The sequence below is a fragment of the Medicago sativa genome, chromosome 3 (assembly GCF_051527215.1).
Source record: "Medicago sativa cultivar Bolivia chromosome 3, Bolivia_mono, whole genome shotgun sequence".
Taxonomy (NCBI): Eukaryota; Viridiplantae; Streptophyta; class Magnoliopsida; order Fabales; family Fabaceae; genus Medicago; species Medicago sativa.
The window spans coordinates 55,857,398-55,877,072 of record NC_140751.1 but is presented as its reverse complement, the minus strand read 5'-3'; the positions used below and the strand labels follow the sequence as shown (position 1 = coordinate 55,877,072).

The window sequence follows — 19,675 nt, the reverse complement described above, 5'->3', positions numbered from 1 at the left end:
TTTTATGTCAATGTAGGGTAGGGTCCGTATTCCAAACCAGTACTACAATGAACATCGCAGAGAGATCAATATCAATGCTCCTGGATTGCTTCTTTCTGATGAAGGGATAGACTATGTCACACATTTTGGCACGGATGAGACAGGGGTGTACATGGGTAGTGGAATCAGAATTGCTAAGGAGTTTGGGTTTTTGGTTCCAACCAAGATTAGGCTCGACTACAAGGGCGAGAAGAATATATATAAGTTGACACAACTGGGAGCAATTCACATTCCAAATGTTTTCCCCGTGCAAGTTAAAGAGGAACCTATTGAGATTATTTCAGACAATGAAGCTGAGATTGAACAAGTGAACAATGAGGATGAGGTAGGAGCTGGAAATGTAATTCAGGTGAATACAGGTGTTGTCGACAACGTGCAAGAAACTGGCGGCATGGATTATCATCACTTTGAGAAGAATGTCACAGCAGCTTTGACTTCCATTGAAAGACCCCAAGTCTTGGTAAGCAAAAATCTATTTTTAATAAATCGAATATCATCTTCTATTATCAAATAAATATTTCCATCTATTAAGAGTAACAAATAACACACGAATGAATATTGGGAAGCTTACCTCTATCCACTTTCTTTTCAGTTATTCAAGTAGCAAAAAAAATGGTCTCCATTATTCTGATTTTGTCCCATATATTTTTATACCCAAAAATTAGTATAAAGTAGGAAGAAGAAGGAAAAAAAAATGCAAACTTGGTGATTTTCAGAAAATGCAGAGCAATGTAGCAAATGAAAGGGCTCAAAAAGAGAAAAGAAAAAAGCAATTGAAAAAAGATAAATATATATGTATAATATACCACATATCCTTTGTTAGATTTGGTTTAGGTGCTATTATAACTGTAATATATTAGCGTGGCATAGCATTGGTCTCAAGGAAGTCTTTTTCCCTCAAAAAATTATGTTGAAGCATTCTATCTAAGTTGATGGTTCATGGTTTTTTATGTTTATATGCATATAATATCTTTGTTTGGGATTAGTTTGCTTTTAAGCATATTAACAAATCTGTGTTTGCCTGTAATAATCTATTCATCTATAACAAAATTTTCCGAAAAAAGATAATTCAACCCATAAAATTGAAAAGAGATAACATACCACATATCCTCTCTTATATTAAATTTAGATGATGTTATAACTGTAATATAGTAGCGTAATATTTTAGCGTCTCATAGCATCAGCCTTAAAGAAGTAGTTTCTGCTCAAGCTATCTATGTGCATTTACACTTTCATTTTTGATTTCATACAACATTTTCCTAATCAAATATCCAGAAGAGTCTTGAAGAGGAAGTATCTAAGGATGACTTTAGAGGATGTGGAGACACACAAGACATATAATTGCAAGGTAACAACTGCTGGCAGGGGAAATGCCGAGAAATCTTTGGGTGGTGAATGGTCAGACTTCGTCAGAGACCGCGACTTACAAGAGGATGACAAGTTGATCTTTGATTTAGAAGATCCACCAACCAAGATGTATGTCAGACACATCCGCGGCCATTAAACAATGAAAGGTGGTGCTTACTTTTGGGATTGAAGATGATGGTTTTGGAAATTTAACTTTTTAATCCATCAAACACAACTACTTTAAAATCTATGTTGTATAACTTCTGTTTTGGTTTCTTTTATGGTAGACCTATCTAGGATTTGGTATGTTATGGATCATGACTTTTTATATTTATAAGCATGTAATATCTATGTTCGCAATCAGTTCACTTTTAAGCATTAACAAATGTGATTGCCAACAAAATTATCCGAAGAAAAAAAAAAGCAATCCACCCCGTTCGAAGCACGGGTTGACAACTAGTTTTCGTAAATAAAAGAGGTACCAAGTCAAAGCATCCAATGTCTCACATGTGGAAAAGCAGCAAATTAGGAGTTGCAACCCTAAAATTAGGCATGGGAACAAAACCCATACCCGTGGTTACCCACCCGAACCAAACCCAATTTGACGGGTTTTCCCCGTTTTGACTGGGTATTGTTATACCCTAATTTTGGACCTAAAAATACTAGTCAATTTTTCTTTTCTTGCGTCATTTGAACTGTCTCTGATCAATTGCATCCTTCTCGGCATTTTATTTCAATGTTATCTGCAAAATTCACATGCAAGGGTATTTTAGTCATTTCCTATGTCAAAAACTTCTTTCAGTCTTTTAAACTTTGTTTGAGTCCTTTCAAATAGTTTGAATAAGTCTTCATTTCAATTCTATGTCAAAATCCATTCTAAAATTGCAGTTGGAGTCATTTTGAGTCAGTTTTGCCCCTAGGGGCATTTTGGTCATTTCAAGTGTCAAGTCACTGTTTAAATCCTAAAATTTGTCTCTGAGTCTTTTAAGTTGCTTGTATAAATTCTTGCTTTAATTCCCTGTTAAAAATCCATTTTAAAATTTGCATCTGAGTCATTTTTAGTCGTTTTAGTCCCTAGGGGCGTTTTGGTCATTTCACATAAAATTTCTGATTCATTTTAATCTGTTTTGTTGTTTTTAATCGTCTCGCTTTACGTTAATTTTCAATTTACTTTTTCAATTCAATTTTAGTTTTAATTTTCATTTTGGTCCTCGTACTTTTGTTATTTGCATTTTAATCCTTTTTTAAGTCAAAGTCAAAGTTTGTTAGAGTCCAAGTACACATGGCATTGTCTCATTGGTCCAAGGCTTACCACATCACCTATAAATGGGTCAAAGTCATGGTCAAGGTTCACAATTTTTCATTTCACAAAAAACTCCACAAAAATCACAAAAAATTCATAATTTATTTTCTCCCAATTTTCCCTCTCCTCTAACTAACTTTCCCTCATCCCTAACAAACTTCCACCACCCTAACTAACTCCCTCTTCCACCTTCAACCACCACCGAAACCACCCTAACAAACTCTAACCACCCTCTCTCTCATCCCTAACCAACTTCCACCACCACAAACCACCATCATCTTCATCATTCAAACCCCATAACCACCACATTCCTCCACCGTCAACCTCTCAAATTCAACCAAAAATTCCAGCAATTCTTAATCAAATCCAACATCACCCAAACTCCAATTTTCGCATAATCCATTTTTGATTTCAACACAAGGTTTTCACGCAACCAATTCCAATACTAACGGCGTTAGAAATACCGGATCAGAACTGAAACACGCGCATCAAAAGGAGAACGAAGTTGGAGCAGATCGGAAAGGAGCAAAAGGAAGGAGCAAATCGGAGCTGTAACGACACCGGAACCGTACGCGAATTCGAGAAAAGCCGCGGCAAGAAGCTTCAATACTGAGACGCGGAACCAGGTAAGCACTGTACCTTCGCTGTTCCATGCTTTCTTGATTTCGTTCTTGCTGCAAAAATTCTGAATCAAGGAGCCTAAAAACGGTTCTTGCTTCCTCATCTCCCAATTTCAAATCTGAACTTTTAAAAAAGGACGGAAGAGGATTAGAAAACTATTGTTGTTCTTCGAAAAGGCTTTGAAAACCCTTCCGGCCACCACGCCGGAGGCGCTGGTTGGCCGGAATTCTCATTGGATTTTGAAGAGGGAGGATCGCAAGGAAGAAGAAGAAGAGGGAACTGTTTTTTTTTCCTTTTCTGTGCTCACGTGTTGTTGTGCTAATTTCATTCAACCCATATCCTTGACCCATGGGTTTGACCCGTTTTTTCACTCCATTAACCCATGCCCATTCCAGTAACCCAAGCCCAACTGTTCTTTTTCCTTTATTTCTTACTGATTGCTACGTGAACCCCCCTTTCCTGGGCGTTTTCCTTGTTTTTTGCTATTTTCACCCCCACGCATGTAATTTTAACGCTAAAAAATTCCAAAAAAACGCACGTTTGTTTTTCTTGTTACTATTGTGAATTCTTGATGACTATTAGTAGCTTTTGCATGATAAATCTTGATCAAAATATGTGGAAATGTGTTGTGTTCTCATTAATGCATTTGTGTTAATTTTTACGTGCATTCTTGTTTAAAAATTGCCTAGGTCTTTGTAAACTCTTTCTTGTAGTAATCTTGGCCCTGTAAGCCTATCCTTTGGGATGTGGTTTCATGCCAAAATTCACTCCAAGAGTATGTGTGTTTTTGTCTTGCTTTTAGTTCACTCTTTTTGAAGAATTTTGTGAAGTTTTAATGTGATGTTGACCTTGAGATTTTGGTATAAAGTTGTGACATTTAGACATGTAATTTTGTGGAATAAATTTGCCTCTTAATGTGGTGTTTGCTTGCTGTTTTGGTTTAGTTCTTGAGGACCCTGTGTTTGGTAAATAATGTGAAACTCTTTTGTGAAATAAAAGTGCATAAAGAGCTTGAAAATCGTATAATTTTTGGCATGATAATTTCCCTTGGTTCTCATATTTGTTCCCTTGGAATGAATCACTTGAAATGTCTTAATATTGTGAGAATCTAGGTCTTGAGTTTGCTTTAGGATTATATTGAATTTCAAGTTCTTTTGTCACTTTTTACTAAAATTGTTAGTTTACTTTACTTGCAAGTTATATTTGTTTTACCATGCACTTGTCATTTTGCTTCTATATCATTGGTATTACTAACCCATTTTCATTTTATGTTTCATACATCCATAAGCATTTCATCTCCTTCTCATATTTTTTTTTTCCCTCTATTTCTTTCTTGCAATTTAATTTGTACCAAGACTTAGAATGTAATATTTAGGAGCTTTTGTAATATTTTACTTCATACAACTTTTAATTTCTTGGCAAAGAGGCCATAGAATGTATCTAGGGTATGATGTAAAGGACAATGGACTCTAATAATGTACACCGACACACGCACACACATCACTATATAGCTAGAATATGCATGTTTAGATGTATGTTTAGGATTGTATGTTTAGATGAATGCCTAGGACTTCTACTTAGAAAAAATCAATTTTCCAAACAAATGTGAACAACTTCACTCAAAGCTTTTCCAAATAAACCTTGGGATCCAACATCCCATTGTATTTTCTTTTCCATTTTCTTAATCAAATTTCAATGAAAATAATCAAACTTTGACTTCTTTTGCAATTCACTAATTCAACCTCACTATTTCCTAATCTCATGCCCTTGAGGCCTCTTTCTATTCTTTCAAACTCCATTTTCCAACTTAAAATCAACCAACAAAAACAAAAACATTTTTTGAGAGAGAACTACGGTGGATTTGATCCCTTAAACGGGTACGTAGGCAAGGAACAAAATTCCTTCAATTCAACTAAAATAAAAATTCAAAAACATTCTTCTCCCTCCAATTCTTCATTTAGCAAACCTTAGGTGTAAATAACATTTCAAATAGCATTTAAAAATAAAGCGCGCGCGTAGAAATTAAAGACGGTTCCTATAGGTTACTATAGTCGTTATGGGTGCCTAACACCTTCCCGTAGCGAAAACAACTCCCGGACCTCGATTCTCAAGGGTTTTGCTTACTTTTTCCCTTCCCAAGAAAAAATAAGATATCACCGGTTTAAAAGGTTCAAACGCAATCAATGTTTGATACCCGAAAACCAAGATAAAACAGGTATGGGTATGAGTTTGGGTTTTCCCCGATTCCAAAACACGGGTATGGGACGGGTAACGGGTATATAGGTACCCACCCCAAACTCATACTCAAACCCGTCCCGAATGCAGAAAACTATTTTATGTTGATATGTCATGTTATTTTGTTTAATAATTGTCGTGTTATAGAAACTACCATTGGTATTTGAAGGGGCAACCAAATCAATCGATCTAACAAATGTTAAAGTGAGCATATTGTTGGATAATGCATAACAACATTTCTCTAGGGGTTGCAAAAAAACTTCAAAAAAACTTCTATTTTTTATTAAAAAAAATTATTCAATGTGGGGACGGGGATGGGGTGGTGATACCCGAACCCGTTGGGGACAGGGTTGGGGTTCAATTTTTCATCCCCGTTGGGTATGGGTAGGGTAACGGGTAAGTATATGACAATCGGGTATGGGAACGAGGAATGTAAAACCCGTCCCCACCCCGCCCCATTGCCATGCCTAACTAAAATATTTCGAACTCATTTTGAAATATGTCTTTTTGAAATTAAAAACAATTTTTGTAGAATTATCTATAAAAAGATTTGCTCACATTGCCTATAATTGCTTATAAAAAATATCTATAAAAAGATTTGTTCGTTTGTTTAGATTATTCCAAAATTTGTCCTTACAATTTTTGTAGAATTCCTCTCCCTTTGTTGGTTTATTCTTTTTGTTTTTGAGAGGCAAAGTCATTAGGTGGTTACTGTTAGACCAACAAAATAATCCTAATGTTAAGGATAGTGATCTGTCATACATATCTCTTGTTATTATTTCAAATTTGAATTGCACAGCTAATTGCACAGCTATTTGTAGATAAAGCTGTTACCATAAAATAAGCTAGGTAGTTATCTCTTAATGCTAAGGCATATCGTTGTACTTAAATACATGTAGCAGCAATACAGAAGTATATACAATTGCCATTCAACTTTTATATGGTATCAGGTTTTCCTCAAGCTTAACAGCAATAATCGATCCAATTCTTAGAATATGGCCACCAATACCTCTACTTCAAAACCATCCCTTCTTCTAAATGCCTCAATCACCTTCAAACTGTCTCGTCCCAATTTCCGTGCTTGGAAACGTCAAGTCACCGCTCTCCTCTCTGGTATCCAAGTCATTGGTCATATCGATGGAACCACACCAACCCAAAATGCAACCATTGATAACAATGGTGTCTCTGCTCCCAATCCTCAATATACAGATTGGTTTACACTCGACCAGCTGATCATCAACCTCCTTCTCTCATCCATAACAGAGGCTGACAGCATCTCCTTTGCATCCTATGAGACTGCTCGGACCTTATGGGTTGCTATTGAATCACAGTTTGCTAACACATCTCGTTCTCATGTTATGTCCGTCAAAAATCAAATTCAGCGCTGTACAAAGGGTGACAAGTCCATAACTGATTATTTGTTCTCGGTTAAAAGTCTTGCCGATGAACTAGCAGTTATTGACAAACCTCTTTCTGATGATGATATTACTCTCTAGGTTCTCAACAGACTTGGATCTGAATATCATGACATTGCTGCCTCCATTTGCACACGCAAACACCCTTTCACTTTTGAGGAGCTTCATAGCCATCTTCTCGCTCATGATGACTACCTACACCGAGAAGCTACCCAAGTTGACATTCAAGTGCCTACAGCGAATTTTGCTAATCATACATCTCTTGCAAATCTCGCAACTCTAAAATGACGGTCTTCTTCCAACTCCATCAAACGGACGTGGTAACAATGGTTATAAACAAAATCTCAACATCAAGGATTCAACACGCGTGGTTCTAATCAATGTGGCAGAGGTCGAGGTTTCAACTCACCTGGAAAAAGACCTCCACCAAGATGTTAACTTTGCTCTTTCCCTGGCCATATTGCTAAGTACTCTCCTCAGCTGCTGCAACGCAACAATCAGCCAATGGCAAATTTTGCTTCTGCTTCACATTCAGCTGCTCCAAACTGGGTGTTCGACACTGGAGCCAGTCATCATATAACATCAAATCTGAACAATATGCATCTTCACTCCGAATATGATGGTCCAGAAGAAGTTCAGATTGGTGATGGTACAGGTTTGAAAATTTCACATGTTGGCTCTATTATCCTCCCTACCCCTAATACTACTTTCAAATTAAATAATGTGCTTTGTGTCCCAAATGCTAAACATAATCTCATATCTGTTAAGAAATTCTACAAGTCTAACAATACATATCTTGAATTTCATCCTACCTTTTTCTGTGTGAAGGATCAAGTCACGGGGGCGACGTTGATGCACAGTTCAAGTAACGGTGATCTCTACACCTTTCATCCTATGTCTCCATATCAACCCACTGCTCTTTCTTCCACCTGCTCCGCCTCTCCTTCTTTATGGCATGCTCGTTTCGGTCATCCCTCTTTCAGAGTTCTTGCACAAATGATGTCCAGTTGTGGCAATTTTAGGAATTTAGAAAATAAAAATTTTCATTGTAATTCTAGTCATATTAATAAAAGTCATAAGCTTCCTTTTTCTGTTTCTTCTATCAAAACCGCAGCTCCTCTTGAACTGTTATTTTCTGATGTTTGGGGATCTTCACCTATCACTTCAGTTAATGGTTGCAAATATTATCTCGTGTTTGTTGATCATTCCACTCGATATTTTTGGATTTATCCGTTAAAAAGTAAACCTGATGTTGTTACTATATTTCCAAATTTTCATTCAAAAGTTGAAACTATGTTTTTGCACAAAGTTAAATCCCTTTACACTGATGGTGGCATTGAATACATAAAACTCAAGCCACATCTTAACTCTCACGGTATATCTCACTATATCAGCCCACCAAACACTCCCGAACATATTGGTATTGTAGAACGCAAACATCGTCATATAGTAGAAACAACGCTCACCTCATGTCTCACTCTCATGTTCCACAAAAATTCTGGTGTTATGCCTTCCGAAAGGCGGTGTATTTAATAAATCGCATGCCAACAACACATCTTAAAAACAAATGTCCTCATGAAATTCTGTTTGGTTCCACTCCTAATTATCTTACTCTTCGAGTCTTTGGCTGCTTGTGCTACCCATGGCTTCGACCATACACTCAAAATAAGTTATCCAATCGAAGCATGCCATGTGTTTTCCTTGGCTATTCTACACAACATCATGCCTACCAATGTTATCACCCACCCACTCAAAAGTTGTATCTCTCAAGACACGTCACCTTTCATGAGTCACTCTTTCCATATTTATTGAATCTTTATGCCTCATCCATGTCTTCTATTTTAAATTCAAATTCAAACACTAACAAGCACTTTCCTTCTCATCATCCTCTTATTATTCAACACCTTAACTATCCTATTATTCCTCCACCTTCTCCTCAAAATTCAAACTCATCACCTACACCTCTCATCTCCCCCACTCCACATGCTCCAACTTCATCTCCTCAAATTTCTGAAGGTCCCACTAAATCTTCCACGAGATCTTTTACTAGAACTGCATCATCAACACCGCACCCATCGCCGGAATCTACTCGCATAGTTACAAGGTCCATGAACCAAATACACAAGCCTAATCCAAAATATCTCCTCACTACAAAGCACCCATTAGCCTCCTCAATAGAACCAACATGTGTTTCTCAAGCCCTCAAATCCAGTGAATGGCGCAATGCTATGAGTAAAGAATTTGATGCTTTAATCCAACAAGGCACATGGGAGTTGGTACCTCAACCTCAAGCTACAAATCTTATAGGCTGCAAATAGGTTTACATAATCAAAAGAAAACCCAATGGTGATATTGACAGGTACAAGGCTAGACTCGTGGCCAAAGGCTTTCATCAAAGACCGGGACTAGATTACACACAAACATTCAGCCCTGTTGTCAAGCCAACAACGATAAGACTAGTTCTTTCTTTAGCACTGCAATATAATTTGCCACTCCGTCAACTAGATGTCAATAATGCATTTCTCCATGGCTCCTTGAGTGAAGAGGTTTATATGCAACAACCTCCTGGCTTCATTCATCCAGGAAAACCACATCATGTTTGCCGCCTAAGAAAATCAATCTACGGTCTCAAGCAAGCACCACGAGCTTGGTTTCAAACCTTACAAAAATTTCTATGTGACTATGGGTTTGTAAATTCCAAATCTGACTCTTCCTTGTTTATTTTCAGAACTGCAGGCATTGTTCTATACAAACTAGTATATGTAGATGATATTATCATCACGGGTAGTTCCTCCATCAAAGTCAATGAATGTATAGCAGCTCTTGCACACACTTTCTCAATTAAAGATTTCGGCAACTTACATTACTTTCTGGGTGTTGAGGTTATTCCAAGTACCGCTGGATTATTTCTTAGCCAACACAAATACATTGGAGATCTTCTTGAAAGAACCAAAATGCAAGACGCCAAACCTGTCCTCGCTCCAATGTCTCCTAGCGCACCCATGTGTAAGGATGATGGTTCTCTGAGCACTGACACCACCTTCTACAGAAGCACAATAGGTAGCCTTCAATATTTGTCTCTAACTCGGCCTGACATTGCTTTCACCGTCAACAAGCTTGCTCAATTCATCCAGAGGCCCACTGCGACACATCTTACAGCATTGAAAAGACTTCTTCGATACCTTAAAGGTACCATATTTCATGGCTTACTGCTGCAAAAACCTATGTCCTCTTCCCTCACTGCATATAGTGATGCTGATTGGGCTGGCAACAAAGATGATTTCACTTCAACTTCTGCTCATCTTGTATACTATGGTTCTAATTTAATATCATGGAAATCCTCCAAGCAACGAGCAGTTGCTCGATCATCAACTGAAGCTGAATATAGAGCTCTTGCGAATTCTGCAGTAGAAGTTACTTGGATTCATTCTCTACTGACCGAGTTAGGCGTCCCTATTTCACAATCTCCTCTACTTCTTTGTGATAATCTCAGTGCAACCTACCTTACCCATAATCCAGTTTACCACAGTCGAATGAAGCACATCTCAATAGATATCCACTTTGTTCGAGACTTGGTACAACAAGGAAAACTGAAAGTTCAACATGTTTGTACAGTTGATCAGCTAGCAGATTGTCTCACCAAACCGCTTTCGAAGTCTCGTCATCAACAGTTACGGAACAAGATTGGTGTTACCGACGGAACACCAATCTTGCGGGGGCGTGGTAGACCAACAAAATAATCCTAATGTTAAGGATAGTGATCTGTCATACATATCTCTTGTTATTATTTCAAATTTGAATTGCACAGCTAATTGCACAACTATTTGTAGATAAAGCTGTTACCATAAAATAAGCTAGGTAGTTATATCTTAATGCTAAGGCATATCGTTGTACTTAAATACATGTAGCAGCAATACAGAAGTATAAACAATTGCCATTCAACTTTTATAGTTACACTCTTAAAAGTGTTTAATAAATAACTTAGATTCAATCATATAAGTAATTTAATGAACAAAGTGTGAAGAGTATAAGCAAGGAAAATAATCCCTAGTAGAGAAGAAAATCAAAAACATTGATTGGACCATGAAATAAGTATTGGGTATGGTAAGTCATCGAGGAAACACAGAAGCTTGTTAGACTTTTGCCTTGATTACATAATCAATGCAATTTTTAAAATGCAAATAAGGATCTCTCTAACGCTCTCCAAACAGGAATTTCTTGATTGTTCCAAAAGAGCTTTGAAAGGTCGAAAACTAACCATGGATTAGAACCAAACACGAAAACATGGTATATCATTCGAATATGATTTCAAATAGGATGACGGACCTTGATTGTCTTGCTGAATAACGTTGTTGTTTTCTTATTTGTATAAGTCTAAATATTTAATAAGTTTGTTATTTTTTTATTAAAATATTATTATATTTCGTTTCTTTTGTCAAAAAAATAAATAAATTATTTTTCGTTTCTCCTTTTTGAATACGTCTTTCATCAATTAATGTTCACAAATATCAACTTTTGCATAATCTTTGATGAAAACTCTTACTCTAATCTAGAAAAATAAAATGTAATGGTACTTTAAAAAATAAAAAATATATTATCTTATTAAAGATTAAAACTTTGTATGCATTGCTAAAAAAAAACTTTGTATGCAAATAAGGAAACAACGACATTTTCTAGAAGGCAATCCACTTTTGCATCATACTTGTATCATGTTTGAATGATAGACCATGTTATCCATGTAGTTTCTAATCCATGGTGAATTTCCCTCTCAAATCTTTGTTGGAACATCAATCAAGCAATTCTTTTTTGGAGAGCGTCACGTTCACAAAGATCCATGTTTTTGTTTTAATAATAACTTTAATTGCCCCGTTACAGCAAAAGTATAGTAAACTCTATATTTCATTGATGTCTTACATTATTCAATATGGAAATTAAAATAGGGAATACATTACATGGCCACCATTGCAGGTGGTGGCAGTGCGGTTGTTGGGCCATTTTTTTATTGGTGATAGCTCCAACGAAGGTGTGTGATGATTGTGTTTATTATATGGATGAAGATGATGTGAGTGCAAGGTCGTCTCCACCATTCGTTCAATAAAGGCCTAATTTGTTTAGGCTGCAAGTTTTAATTTGTTTATGTACATACTACTAATGAGACAACAACGATTTATTTACTTTTGTAATTTTCACGAAAGTTTAAATTTTGTCATTCATACCCCTTAATTATGGCTAATATTAAATTAATATGTAAGTGTCTTTTGTGATACATTGCAATTTTCTACGATTAATATGTGTAGTTTCTTGTATTAACTTTGCGATTCACACTCCTTTTTTAACGTTTGTGCACCGTCTTTATCTTCGTCTCTTACTCTCGGTCTCACCATTATCTCTTCGTTTGACCTTATTATCTATTAAAAAAATGTTAAATGAAATAAATTATGATAATTAAATAAACGGTTTTGAATCTCAAAAAAGCTTGAAAAATAAAGTTTGCATATAATATTAATTTTATTAAAAAGACCATAGTTTTAGAGTTTGTTTTAGACCTTAATATTGGTTGAGACAGCTTTGGTTAAGTGTTGGTTATTATTAGATGGATGAAGACCCCCTAATCGAAAAGAGTCTTTTACATTGTTTGGTTTGGCACTGAGAGGGAAATATCACGTCCCTAACATTTTTACATGATTTTTCAGATGCTACTAACTATAGAGTTTGGAAAACGCACGCCATTAAGGTTACATTGCATTTTTTTAAACACTTATATAATATAAAGAGAGAACTAAAAGGTGAAATTTTTGAATCACTCAATAATAGAAGAAGTGGATAAAGAAAATGAAAACAATGAAACAAAGAACAAATAAAAGGAGAAAGAAAATAAGCATTAAGAAGGCTTGTATGTCAAAGAGTAATGTTGCACCCTTCTTGGACACCTTTTTCGCACACTCTCTCTACTTAACTTTCTTTTTAACCGTTGATTTTTCATGTAATGGGTCCTAGGCTTAAATCCAACGTGTTGATGTAAGGCATGCATATGCATATTGGAGTACTAATGTGAGTCTACCAACTCTATTCCAATTTTCTCATTGCAAGGAAAAAATTACCAACTTCAAGCATCCGCCTTCAAAAAAAAAAAAAAACTTCAAGCATCCAATGCCTCATACGTGGAAAAGCAACCAACTAGGAATTCCCAACACTAATATAATTTGAATTAATTTTAAAATATTTATATTTTCTATCGGAAATAATATGCTTGTGCTTGGTTAAAATAAAATTATCCTCTAAAAATTGAGCTATGGAAAATAGAGGGGGTAAAAAAGAAACATTTGACCTTCTTTTTCTATAAGAGGTATGTTACTTAAACACAAAACTTGGACACTTTATTCGATAACATATAAAATACAACTCCAATATGTGTAGTGTCAAAACTAAGAGCTATAAACAATATTAAAATCAGAAAATCGTTTATACATATATGTAGTTAGTTGAGAAAGCTGCCAAAACTTGAGCACTCAAAAGCAACAATATGTACCCTCCTGCTCTTGCTTGTGGAGACTCTGGAGTTGGTGGTTGAAGTTGTACCCTTATTGGCAAAAACAAGGAATAAGACAAAAAAAAAAATCAAATGTTTTTTGGTCTCCTCAAGAATAAAGAACGAATTATATGCCAACAAGGAGAAATGTATTTTCTCCATTTTTATTTTTCTGCAGAAGATTATATTTTTTTTTTCACGAGGGTTTTTTAAGTTTGAGTTTTGTAACAAATTAGTTTTATAAGTTATTTCTGTCACACGTAAGTCCTTTAAGTTTGAGGTTTATAACAGATTTGTTCTTTAAGTTATTTTAATTAGTCAAGCACAAGTACTTTAAGTTTGTAAACATTTTCGATTTAGTCGTTCTGCCACATCATCGTTTTTGTAAGGTTTGGTTAATAGAATGACTAAATTGAAAACGTTTACAAACTTAAATGATGTTATGTCCAGTAATCGAATTCCCTTCGATTGCAAGAACAATTAGAAAGAACCCCCAAGACCTTTGGAGGTGGAATGAGATTATTCACTTCACTTTGGAACCTCGATTAAACCCAACCAATTTTCTTGAGAGAACCAATTTACAATCCCTACTAGCACCCTAGCAAATCAATGTGACTCAATGTACAAAGTGATTCTAAGAAAAAGTGTTTAATCTTGAAGAATTTATGAACAATGAGTTTTTAAGACCTAGAGAGAATAAATGCAAATGATTCAATAAATAGGGAGTTATGAGAGATTGAGTATATTTCTTCAAAAAAAAAATGAGAGAGTGAGTATATATAGAAAATGAGTGCTAGTGCAAATTTTCGTCCAAAAACAACTGAGTGAATCGATTCACTAAATGCATGAATCGATTTTGACAATAGATATACAAATCAGACGAACAATGATGATTGATGCGATTCAGGCAAAATCTTGTTATACCCTAATTTTGGACCTAAAAATACTTGCTCAAAATATTTTTCCATCTTTGATATATGTCTATTACTCTTGAAAGATTGCCAATTTGCTATTGTTTTACACTGACGTTTTACTCTGCTTTATCTCTCAATTTAGCTTTAAAAATCTTTTCAACTGTGTATTTGTCTGTGTTTTCTTGCATTCCAAGTCATCCAAAAACATTTTTCTTGCATTTCAGGTCATTTGAATTGTCTCTGATCAATTGCATATCTCTCTGCATTTTATTTCAATATTATTTGCAAAATTGATGAAAAAGGACATTTTAGTCATTTCCTGCATTCAAGCTCATTTTGGCCCTTGAAAATTGTTTGAATCTTTTCAATTGGTTTGTATAAGTCCTTGTTTCAATTCCATGTTAAAATCCATTTCAAAAATCACATTTGAAGTCATTTTGAGTCAGTTTAGCCCCTAGGGGCATTTTAGTCATTTCCTGTGTTAAAACTCTGTTTAATCTCTAAAAATTGTCTCTGAGTCTTTTAATTTGTTTGAATAAACTCTTGCTTTAGTTCCCTGTAAAAAACCATTTTAAAAAATTGCATCTGAGACATTTTGAGTCATTTTAGTCCCTAGGGGCATTTTGGTCATTTCACATGAAATTTTGGCAGAGAGATGTTACTTTAAAGTACCTCATTTAGTAGTTGGTTCATTTTAGTCCGTTTTGTTATTTTTAATCATTTCACTTACGTTATTTTCCATTTACCAATTTTAATTCAATTTTATTTTAATTTTCATTTTTAATCCTAAAATTCCTAATAATTGCATTTTTAGTCCTTGTTGTTATTTTTCTTTTTAGTCCTTTAATTTTTAATAATTGCAGAATAGTCCCTATTTGGTATCAGGTTTGTTTTTGTCCTCTTATCAATTTTGCAGGTCAGTCCCTCAATTTCCAGAAATTGCAGAAAGGTCCCTAAAGTCCAAATTGGTCCAAGTTCGAATCAAACGAAGTCCAGTACAGGTGTCACAAGCTCATTGGTTCAGAATATCACACCTGGCCTATAAATAGAGGCCAACTCATCAATGCACAGGAACGAATCAATCACCAATTGCCAACTCACATAAACACCTTTCCATTTCTCTCTCCAGAATCAAACAAATCAAACCCAGAAAATCCCCAAGAACACGATGAAGTTCATGAAGAACTTCATCCCCAAATTCTAAACCCTAACCGTCCAGAACCAAAATCCACCTCAATTCATCACAAAATTCGTATCAATTTCATCACGCAAAAATCAATTCAACAAGTATTTCACAAAATCAGTTCGAACTTACAAATTCTCAGAGATTCTCAGAGGAATCTTGATCATAGAATTTGCACCTTCGCAATTCTAGCGTAGATTCATCACCAATAGTGACGAATCCAACGCGATCACGAAGGATTTAGGAAGAGAAGAAGAGGATCGAAGTGGAAACGAAGGAGAATTAAGCACCAGAAAAGTTCGAAATAGACGAAGAGTGAGAAGACGAAGAAACTTCGATTTATTTTCGAAGTTTGAATCAAAATATACATCAGAGACGAAGAAGAAGCTTCAACATCCTTCTCACCTTTCTTTTGGTTCGAATCTCCAGTTTCCAACAGGTAAACTCATAAAAACCTCCTCGTTTCTATTTCAAATCTTCATCGAAGGCTTATAAACAAAAATAAACGGTGAAGCGAAGTAGATCAACAAATTCCAGAACGTATTCTTTCGAAAAAGATTGAAAAAGAGTGAAAAAGATTCAAAACCGCAAAATCAAATGTAGATCTACAGAGTTTCACCGTTTATTTCTCAAATCTAAGTTCATATTTGAAATCAGCATGAAAAATAGGGTGGTTTAGGTGTTTTATCTTGGTTTTCGGGTGTCAAACATTGATTACGTTTGAACCTTTTTAACCGGTGATATCTTATTTTTTCTTGGGAAGGGAAAAAGTAAGCAAAACCCTTGAGAATCGAGGTCCGGGAGTTGTTTTCGCTACGGGAAGGTGTTAGGCACCCATAACGACTATAGTATCCTATAGGAACCGTCTTTAATTTCTACGCGCGCGCTTTATTTTTAAATGCTATTTTGAAAGTGATATTTACACCTAAGAGTTACTAAGTGAAGAATTGGAGGGAGAAGAATGTGTTTGAGTTTTTATTTTATTTGAATTGAAGGAATTTTGTTCCTTGCCTACGTACCCGTTTAAGGGATCAAATCCACCGTAGTTCTCTTCCAAAAATGTTTTTGTTTTTGTTGGTTGATTTTAAGTTTGAAAATTGGAGTTTGAAGAATGGAGATTGAGAGGCCTTAAAGGCATGAGATTAGAAAAATGTGAGGTGAAATTAGTCATTTGCAAAATATGGTCTAAGTATGATTAAAGTTCATTAAGTTTTTATTTAAGAAAAGAAAAGGAAAATTCAATGGGATTTTGATCCCAAGGTTTATTAAGAAAAACATTTGAGTGAAATTGTTCATATTTTTTGGGAAATTGATTTTTCTAAATGTAAATCCTAAGCATTCATCTAAACATACAATCCTAACCATACATCTAAACATGCATATTCTAGCTATATACCTAAAGTGGTGTGTGTGCATGTGTCAGTGCTTGTGTCGGTGTACATTATTAGAGTCCATTGTTCTTTACATCATTGGCCTAGATACATTCTATGGTCTTGCAAGAAATTAAAATTGCATAAGAAGTAAAGTACAAAAAATCCTAAGTGTTTACATTCTAAGCCTTGGTAAAAATTAATATGCAAGAAATGAAACTAAAATGGAAGAATGAAGTATGCTTATGAAACATGAAACAAAAGGGTTAGTAGAACCAAATGATATAGAAACAAAATGACAAATGCATAGTAAAACAAATATAACTTGCAAGTAAAGTAAACTAACAACTTTAGTAAAAAAGTGACAAAGGGACTTGAAATTCAATATACTTCTAAAGCAAGTTTGAGACCTAAATTCTCACAACATTGGAAATTTTAGATGACTTATTTCAAGGAAAGGAATATGAGAATCAAGGAAAATCGACATGCCAAAAATTATAAGATTTTCAAGTCCTTTATGCACTTTATTTCACAAGAGCATTTCACATTATTTACAACACAAGGTCCACAAAAATCTAACTCAAAACAGCAAGCACATACCACATTTAATAGGCAAATTTACTCCAAGAAATCACATGTTCAAGGCCACAATTATGTAACAAAATTTCAAGTTCAAAACCACGTCAAAACTACAAAAATGTTAACAAAAAGTGAGCAAAACAAGAATATATCCTACATGTTTTTTTGAAATGAATTTTCTACATGTAATTGCCTCCCAAAAGATAGGTCTCAAATGCTAAAAATTTTACTCACACAAACTTTTAGGAATTTTCAACAAAACTTTAACAAGGATCAAACATTACACTAATCAAGTAACCTATATTTTTACCTATATTTTTCTAGTCAATATTAATAGGTAAAAATCACTAGGAACCAACAAAAATATCAAGAAAAAATATTAGGAATTTTTTAGAAGATTTTTGAAAGGGAAAAAAAAATAAGCCAACGAACAAGTGTAATCAACAACACAGGGGGTGCAATCAGCATGGGCAAAACAAGAACAGCAAGCAGTTGTTAGCCAATATATTTTACTAGCTGTAATAAATGTGGTCAAAGTATAGTTGACCTAGATTTAAAGAAGATTCGAACAGAGTGTTGTGTTGAAAGCAAATATGGGTTCGAAGATGCTAGAAGACTTCGATAAAGCAGTTTTCGAAGGTGGTTATCAACAGTTATTCTTTAAGTCAGTTTTTATTTTAAGTTTGTTTTCAAATAAGTAAAACTGTCGACTTGTGGCAGTTGTAGTTTGAATTTCAAAGAAGTGTAGTTATTTCTAGACTTAGTATAAATAGTAGTTTTTCATAGGAAAAACAGGTCACAATTCCGTCATACAAACTTATACTCAAAGTATCCGTATGGAAGCGAGAAACGAGTCACAAGTTGCAATGTATGAATCTGTGTACCAACCTTTGTTTAATCAATGCAATTTACCCTTTGTTCTTTAAGTGTTCTTGCACTTTACTTTATTAAGTTCGATTGAGTTCAAGTGGATTGAATTCGATTGTTTTTATCATATTTCTTATATTTTTGACATCAAAAACGCAGAATTTCTAACAACAAGAACAAACACAATATGTCCTAAGATTTACTGGTTGATCTTGCAAGTTACCATTTGTAAACCAGCGGTTGTTTACGAAAATCCAACGTAAACAAATTGGCACGCCCAGTGGGACCGTTTGTGTTTTTGTTTATAGTTTTTGTTAGAGTTTCTTTTAATTCTGGTTTGTTTTGTTGTGTATGCAATTAAGAAACAAGAAATTGCTTCTTAATATGACACGCGCTAACAACCAAAAGAAAACAAATCCAACATCTTCAAATGAAGATGTGGATCAAGTGACGGTTGAAGATGATGTTTCATCCCCAGGGAATGTTAGAACATCCCAGGCTATTCCAACTAGTAATACAGTCATTCAAACATCGTCTCAGGCCATGCCTTCGATGGCCACAGTAATTTCTCAAGCCATGCCTTCGATGGTTACCCAAACTTCACATGATTATCCAAATAATACTTCTATTCAAGGAGTTTGGGATCATAGATCAATGCCATATGGTATGCCATCATCATTAATGCAAGGCCTACAAACTAGTGGTAATATGTTTTCAGAGAATTTAAATGTTTCATTACCACAACTTTTTGGTCCTGGGGTATCTACAACATATAGAAGTCCCCAACAAAATTTAACCAACGCTTCTATGGCTGCTATTAGGCAAACTATGGAAGAAACTAATCATGATATGATTAATATGATGACCCAACAAATTGGTACTGTCATAAATCCTTTAATTCGAGACACCAACACTAGTTATCAACGGTTGTCTGATCAAATGGAAAGAATTGCCAATTTCTTTGGCGCTCCACCAATCCAAAATACCCAATTGCCTCAAAATCGAAATGTGAGGGCAATTGAAATAATTGCTGATGAACCAATGGTTCGAAATCATGAAAATATTGTCCAACCACAAGTAGTACGACCACAAGTTCAGGCAGAACCTGAAAGGCAACCCATTTTGGTTAATAGAAACCAGGATGCCGATCAAGTGGTTTTACAAGCCCGTCGGAACGATTTCGATGGTCAGAATAATATAGCGGGTATTGTCGAGGCCTTGTTAGCCCAAAGTGGTTTTAATATGGGTTTACGTCGACCAAATTTTGTGTCTC

General features: G+C 35.1%; 1 protein-coding gene across 1 annotated transcript; it reads left to right on the top strand.

Annotated features, from left to right (window-relative positions):
• The first annotated feature begins 9 nt into the window (after positions 1-9).
• Positions 10-1,524, top strand: LOC146938507 (uncharacterized). Its single transcript, XM_085752443.1, has 2 exons — positions 10-499; positions 1,315-1,524. The coding sequence occupies exons 1-2, from the start codon at positions 152-154 to the stop codon at positions 1,378-1,380; spliced, it is 414 nt and encodes a 137-aa protein (XP_085608569.1). The 5' UTR covers positions 10-151; the 3' UTR covers positions 1,381-1,524.
• The last annotated feature ends 18,151 nt before the right edge of the window (positions 1,525-19,675 follow it).

Excerpts from the sequence above, each read along its gene's own strand:
- LOC146938507 (XM_085752443.1), top strand. The coding sequence starts at position 152 with ATGGGTAGTGGAATCAGAATTGCTAAGGAGTTTGGGTTTTTGGTTCCA. Across the intron at positions 500-1,314 it reads TTGAAAGACCCCAAGTCTTG|AAGAGTCTTGAAGAGGAAGT; the intron begins GTAAGCAAAAAT and ends TCAAATATCCAG.